Raw genomic sequence first — 7,911 nt, 5'->3', positions numbered from 1 at the left:
AGTTTTATATTTTTTCTCAGTAAAAAAAAAAAAAAAAAAATCCTTCAGAGAAACAGATGGAAATTAAAACGTCAACCCCAGAAAAAAACCAAACACACAAAACCTCCCCCACAATTTCAAGGCAAACTCATTCAAGTCTTCACAAGGATGACCTAAGGGTTTTCAGACCCTACTTAAGAACCTCTCCACTGTTACCTACAGGTAGAGAGAGGGTCAGATTGAAGAGTCTCCAGACACAACTTCAACCTGGGCATTCCATATTATCGTCTGCCAATTCTTTATTAAAAGCCTGAGGGGAAAAGCAGTAGTCCAAAAGTTGTTCTTTATGAATAGAAGGCATTCCCGAGCACAGGGGCTGCTTCTGAAACATCCCTTGAGATCTTATTCGGCTCTTTTCACAAATGGCAGCACAAATCACATAGATAAATCTACCTAATTTGAAGGCCAGGCAGGAAATTACTTTTTTGGAAGAGCCAATGGTGGTGTTACCCTTTTCTAATCCTCACATGGAAATGATTCAATTTATCTGAGAAATTTATGTGGACAAGTAAGTGCAGGCCGACACAGCAAAGTGCTTCCTTCACCAACTCTCCTTTCTGGCTCCGGTTCTAGGAGTTGGGCAGGGAGAGAGCACGTGTCCTCACTTCTTTTCTGGTGACTGGTTCCCCCAGCTCGTCCTTCCACGATGTTACCTAGTATCGTCTAGAAAAATCTGCGTGGTATCCTTTCCCAGCGTTGCCCTGAGCTCACTACAATACTTCCAGGGATGGAACATGGATTTTCCTTCAGGGAGAAGAATAACAACAAAATACACAATTATAATGTAAAACTAATTTTTTTCTTTATTGAAAATACATCTACAAAGTAATGCTTCTCAGTCCCCACTGGGCGCATGCAGATGCAGAGCCTGTGATGGGCTGGCAAGAGGATCATCCTAGAGGACTTGTTTTCCATAAGAAATGGTTAGTATAAAAAAAGATCACACTGTGTAACAGAATTAATTTGACATGATTAATTTTTTGCTCTACTGGTGTCACGAGATGCCAGCCATGGATATTAACTTTTGTAGTGTATTTCCCAAATAGAGCCTTGGCATTAAATGGTTACTCCACCACAGCCTAACGTTAACTTTTGTACACATATAATGCTCACGATCTATAGAAAAAAATATCTCTAATTGTATATTGGAGGGTGGATGTCTAGATTTTCAGTCTGTTAGCATAATTAAGTCCACTCTTTACCATTTTCGGTTGGAAACTCAAACACTGCTGATATTGTCTGATAGCTCTACTCCAGGTCTTTGAATGAATACTCCTCAGGAGGTAAAAAATGAATCTCCTCTAAACCTGGGAGCTGCCTCGCCTGCAACTGATGCCCCTTCTGGTTTTTTTCTTAGAACCACAGTGGCAGTGTCTTTATACTGATTCATCTTCTACCATTTCTCTCAGGGACACAAAATAAAACCAAACCCCACTCCTGCTGAAGGGTTTGAATGATTTGGTAAGTGGAATTCCAACACAAAGAGATATCTTGTTTCTCTCATTCTGAGAGCTTTTGATTATAGTCAAAAACCTTTTCAAATCAGAGACCACCCACCCAGCTCACGGACCCTCTATTAGAGAGAGAGCTCATTCATTTGACTTCTTTTAAAAATATATGAGAAGTGACCTTCTATGTTGATAGGCAGACTTCCTTGGGGGATGATTTTGAACTGAAGAGAAAAAGCACTTCAGGTTAAAAAAAAAAAATGAGTCTCTTCGTTTTAAATTCTTCCTTAAAGATGATCTATAATCTTGGTGTTTTAAAATCCTCTCTATAATGTCAACCATGCTCCATTCTTTCCTACCTGCCTCTTTAGTGTTCCATAGTAAGACTGTGGGCACCCTTGCTAGTTGCTAGTCTTACATTTTACTTTCTAAAAGTCTATAGTCAGTTGAGGAGTGGTGGGAGACATCCTTCCCAGAGCAGTCCCTTCCATTTGGGAAGAGTAGGAAAGAAGGGAATATTTCCCCTGTTGGGAAGAACTGAGCAGAGTTTCATGGATTATTCCACTCCTGGAATGGCCTCCAGCCTGGTGACTTGCATAACTGACATTTTGGACACAGGACCTGGTAAACCATACAGCCATCCCTCCCCTACTTAGAAAGGTTCATTCCCAGTTAAGTGTCCTTTCTGAAAGTCCCATGCTCCATGGGATGATACTTGCTATGGGATGTTCCAAGGGGGAATAGAGGGCAGTCTCTTCCATGATGTCACAGGATGTCTGGCCTAGAACAGACCGTAAAGGCGTCCAGGGAACTCACTCATTTTATAGATGAGAACACTGAGGCCTGGAGATGAGATGTAACTTGCCCATGGCCACATGGAAATTTCACTTTATGTGACTCCTCACAGCTGTGCTGGCTGTGTATTCATGCTGCCCTGCTATTAATAAAATCAGGATGCAAATCAGAAGAGAAAGGGAAAAAAAAAAAAAAAAAAAACCCTTCTACTCTCCCATTGATAACCGATTGTAGTTTATCAAGTTGTTTTGATACTAAAACTGAATTGTATTCTGAAGGATTTTTAACTTTTGGAAGTTGATTTAAAAGCATGTTTTAGCCCACTATTTGTTTGACTCTTCAGCTTATAAAAAATCACATTTACAGTTTTGTGTGCCACATAAACTTGTAAGATCTGATCTGACTCACAAAATCCTCCCTTGCTTTTGGATGAATACTTCCCAATCCTATCAGAGTACGCAGGAAAAGGGAGGTAAGGGGCTTCCTGGACAGAATGAGTTGTAACAGATGGAAACATTTTACAATGGTTTGCAAATCACCTGCTGCTCAAGAAAACATTTTTTGTGTGTGTTAGTCTACATCTTGGTTTCACTGTCAATGTGTTTCTCAGTCTCGCTTTCCTGGGCAATCAGCTGATACGGTTTCTTCATTTCATTCTCTTCGATCACGGAATTACCCATTTCCATGTCTCGGTTCTTCAGTTCGTGTCGCGACAAGTACTCCACAATGCCGGCTCCGAGGGAGTCTCCCAGCACGTTGGTGGTGGTGCGGAGGCGGTCCCTGGGGTGGGGGTGGGGGGGCAGAAAAAACGGGGCTTCTGTGAACATCACGTGATTTCAGCTCATACTTTGAACCAGCTGCTAAATCTTTAGAGGCACCTTTTAAAATTCGGCTTGGTGTATCCACCAACTGCAACATTACATAGTAGACACATAATGTTTATAACAGTAGTTACTGAAAGTCACAAGGACACATAGATGACCAATGTTCAGCTACTATGTATGTATGTCATGTGAGAGCACCAACAGTGGGGCGTGAGTCCTCCCTTTCTCCTTCTATTTAAAATTTCTCTTTGCCTCTCTTTCCTACAATTCACTTTCCTTTATACCAGTCATTCTCAAAGTGTGATCCAGAGACCCCCGAGGGCCCCTGAGGTCAAAACTATTCTCATAATAATGCAAAGATGGTTTTGGCCATTTCATTCTCCTTTTCTGATGAATGCCTAGGTGGGGTTTTGCAAAGACTACAACACGAGAGATGCCACAACGGACTGAATGGGAATAGTTAACCAGCTGTCTTGAATTAAGCCAGACACTAAGGAGATTTCCAAAAATGTAAAATGGTATCGTTCTTGTCCCTAAATTTTTGGTTTGGCAAATGATATCTTTTTCACAAAAAAATGCCATCTATGTTAAGATGTAATGAGTTTATTATTGTAACCTCTAAGTGAATTTAACATTTAAAAAATTTCTGTTTTCCTAATATGATAACTATTGATAGCTATAACCCACATAGATAAAAGCTTTTTGGGTCCTCGATAATTTTTAAGTGTAGAGGGGCCCTGAGGCTAAAAGCTTTGAGAACCACAGCTTTATACTCTAACAGTCCTCAGGGCAGGTGAGTGCTGACTGGGGCCCAACAGTGGGCTGAATGCCAGGCATCGCTGCACGTAATCCTCAAGCAGCACGGGGAGGTGGATGGCATTATCATTTCCACGTTACAGAGCAGGAAACTAGGATGGCTGGGGAACCTGCCCAACGTCACACAGGGCTGGGGCGCAAACACAGATCCAAGTGACTGTGGGACTCATGCTCTCAACTGATTACCCTCCTCCCACTTATCGTGCCCCGAGCACACCCGTCAACTCTTCATAATCCTTCCAGTGAAGGCAACATACAGTTGACTCCAGCACCTATTGTAGCCTTCTAGGCATTCCCTTGGGGCATCCTGTGGAAAATGTTTTTGCAAGTGAGAGGGAATTTATGAGAGAAAAGACGTCAGCTAGAAGGGCGAGGAGAACATGGGAGAGGGATGGACCCCCGAGATTAGGGTCTGAGGGGATGGAGGGTGCCTTTCTTGGAACATTCCCCAGAGCCCAAAGTCAATTCTACTTAATGACGCTAGTGCTCTTCCCACCGCACGACTGTCCCTCTCCCTGCTGGGTTCAGATGGGAACATCTGTGCTGCATTTACGCCATTGGAACGGGAGGCACAAGGAGGAGGGCCTGAGCCAGCGTGTGAGGCCTGTCGTTCTGCTCTGGCCACCGTGGGGATGTGTTGTGCAATTCAGAAAATGCCTGGCTCATTCATGTTGGCTTTGCAGAGGCCCGTTTCCCAATCGCTGGATGGCTCTGTGCGGTGAGAAGGGCAGTCGCCAGATGTGCCCCACGGGCTGCTGAGGGCGTGCGTGCGCGTGGCGTCTGCACCTCGGCCTCTAGACAAGGGCAGGGACTAGGTGGCGAAGACACTTTAATCACAAGCCACGCTGCCCCTCTTGGTGGAGCCTTTCTGGCAGGTGGGCCGAGCTGCCTGGCACCCTGGAATACCGCGGGGGGGGGGGGGGGGGGCGCTTGGGACAGCAAGCTGGAAGGCAGTCCGAGCTGACTCACAGGAACCAGTCCACGGCGATGATGAGCGTGATGTCGTCGGTGGGCAGGCCCACAGACGTCAGCACGATGACCATGGTGACCAGGCCCGCCTGAGGGATCCCTGCTGCCCCAATACTGGCAGCTGTGGCTGTGATGCTGTTAAAAGAAGTTCCAAAACATAAAACATTCGTACACGCCCCCCCCGACAGAGATACGCCGGCGAAGCACGACGGCGGCGCCAGGTCCGACTTGCCGGGGTAACACAAGACGATACGCTTCAGAAAAATCTCAAGGACACTGTGGAAAAACCCCACTGAGCTAACACTAATATTAACCAATATTTATCAAGGGCTTATTAGGTGCCATCTGATATGCTAAGCCTGCCTTACCTCCTTTGATCCTCACAACAACCCTTAGGAAGTCGGTCCTATTATTATAGCCATTTTTAAATGAAGACATTGGGGCTAACAGACTTTTTCACATACCTGAAAATATTTTATAGGGTCTAAAATACTGTATTGCTACAATAACAATTTGTTTCCTATAATTCCTCTATGCAAGTAGAGGATTGTAAAGATACTGAACTTGTATGATTAATGTGGTCAGGAAAAAAATTAAATATATTAATTCTAAAGCAAAATGATTTATGAACAAAGTTCTGTACCACTATAAATATTTTTTATGGAGGTAGTGTAGACCCGGTTTGTAAGGCACACAACCTTGTCTGGGACTCTGTTAAATACCTATTTGATAGAGTCTGATGTGAGAATGTGAAAATGTTTTATAAAGAGTAAAATATTACCTAGGTATAAAGTAGAATTAATAAAAGTAAGTCTGTAGAAGAGACTATTATGGTTCCCTTATATTGTTCCTCTTCTATGGTACTGGAATGTTTAGCTGGTCCATGGCTGCCCAGAATGAAGACTACATTTCCCAGCCTCCCTTGGAGCTTAGACTAAATTCTGGCCAATGAGATATGGATGAAGGTGATCAAGTGCCTTGCAGACTGTGCCCTCTTCCGCTTCTCAGTGGCTAGGATTTGAAGGTGGTGATAAGCCATCTGGACCTTTTGGATGAGGGTAATACCTCAGGAATATTGGAATCAAAGCCTGGGTCCCTTACACTGTATAAAACACCTACCAGCCTTGAGAGCTTTGAGAAAGAAAGTCACTCTTATTGTTATTATAATATTTTGCTCTGTCACATGCAACTGAGCCTTTTTTATAACTCAGGGCTTTTCAACCCAGTACACCAAGGTATGCCCAAGAATAGGTTATGGTCAGCTGAGATATTGATCTCCCAGCCCCAGTGTAGCTAGACTGTGCTCAGGGCTCCCAGAACCCTCAGACCAGTCACGTCTGGTCGTGATCAGCCTCATTTTTTAATATCGTAACGCATCCTACAGCTATTATTATTTTCTAATAACTCAAAACATATATACAGGGTCTAACATAACTTATTTCTACATAAACATATAGGTACACACACACACACACATACACAAAGTGGGGGGATCGACAGAGCTTAAAACTAGACTAAAGTGACATGAAAACCAAATGCAAGCCAAAAATCTGGATTTTATCTTGGTCTAGGGGAAAGAGTTGTAAAAGGCAATTTTGGGGCAACTGGGGAAATTTGGATATAGATTGGATATTCTGGAAGTATTTTAAAGAATCTTACTATTGTGGTTTTGTAAAAAATGATTCTTATTCTCAGGAGATGCATGTTGGACTATGTACACGTAAAATGTAATGAAGGGAGAGAAAGAAAAAAGCAAAAATGGTAAAATGTTATCAATTGTTGGATCTAGGTAGATGTTTGTTGTAATATTATTTCAACTTTCCCATTTGTAAGATAATTTTTATAATAAAGAGTTGTGAAAAAACCTGACTTATTTTGATATCCAAAATAAATTGCTAATAATAATTAAACACACACACACACACACACACACACACACAGAAGAACAAAGTCTGATCTGGCTTGTGAGGCTTAAAGTCTCCCTTATACTTACTTATTGGCCTATTGTGCATAACTGACTTTCAGTAAGCAAAAACAGGGGATTATAATCGCATATACACATGCATATGCGCGGGCTATCTCCAGAAGAATATAAAAGAAATTAGCAAGCAACAGTGGCTGCCTCTGGAGAAGGAAACTAAAAAATTAGGGGAAAGTATGGAAAGGAAAATTACCTTTCACTAGACACCTTTCACTAGACACCTCAAATATAATAGTTAAAAAAGTAGTCCACAGAAATAAAATTCTCAACTTGTTTGTCAATGGGGTCTCTTATCTATTTTATACTGCCTCAAAAATTAACCTAAGAGAAAATGTTAATCCAGTTTTTCAAGTGTATTTTAATTTTTTTTGAAAGATTTTATTTATTTATTTGACAGAGAGAGAGCACAAGTAGGGGGAGCAGCAGAGGGAGAGGGAGAAGCAGGCTATCCGCTGAGCGGGAAGCCCCATGTGGGGCTTGAACCCAGGACCCTGGGATCATGACCTGAGCTGAAGGCAGACGCTTAATCGACTGAGCCGCCCAGGCACCCCGTATCTTAATTTTTTAATACTGGCAATAAAAGCTAACATATCTTAATACCTTTTAAAACTGAAGTATAATCTAACATTTTTTAGAAAGAAATATCCATACTATGTATTCTGTAGATTCTAAAAGGAAAGAGCTAGATGTTTTATTGATGGTATATTGATAAGTCAATCCAGCAACAAGCAGTGCGTATGGCATGATTCCATTAATTATACAAAGAGAGTGTGTGTGTCTAGGTGTAGGAAAAGTTCTTTATACCCCAAACATTAACAGTGGTGACCTACAGAAAGATGGGGGGTGATGGTGGCAGGGAAGCACATTTTTTTAACTTCTACATTTCTATATTATTAGAATTTCATTATTAATAAATATATATATCTGTAATTTTAAAAAATGAATAAAAATATCTAAGTATCAAAAATAAATCTACTGCCACAAACCCCCAACCTCCTATTTAGGTTTGATCCCCTTTCCAAACAGTTTCTTCATCCAA

The 7,911-nt window shown here is 41.9% G+C and overlaps 1 protein-coding gene across 1 annotated transcript in view; it reads right to left on the bottom strand.

The window, feature by feature from the left end:
- Nucleotides 1–822: 822 nt before the first annotated feature.
- SLC1A3 (solute carrier family 1 member 3) overlaps nt 823–7,911 on the bottom strand; it is a 77,250-nt gene continuing 70,161 nt past the window's right edge. The window contains exons 9-10 of the mRNA XM_032415148.1: nt 4,892–5,026; nt 823–3,062 (exon numbers count right to left, since the gene is read on the bottom strand). Of these exons, the coding sequence (XP_032271039.1) occupies nt 2,858–3,062; nt 4,892–5,026 (340 nt within the window). The 3' untranslated portion in view covers nt 823–2,857. The remainder of the gene's footprint in view (nt 3,063–4,891; nt 5,027–7,911) is intronic.

This window comes from Phoca vitulina, unplaced genomic scaffold (assembly GCF_004348235.1).
Source record: "Phoca vitulina isolate PV1807 unplaced genomic scaffold, GSC_HSeal_1.0 scaffold17, whole genome shotgun sequence".
NCBI classification, from domain to species: domain Eukaryota; kingdom Metazoa; phylum Chordata; class Mammalia; order Carnivora; family Phocidae; genus Phoca; species Phoca vitulina.
The sequence above is the reverse complement of the archived record's forward strand: the minus strand, read 5'-3'. Positions and strand labels throughout refer to the sequence as shown.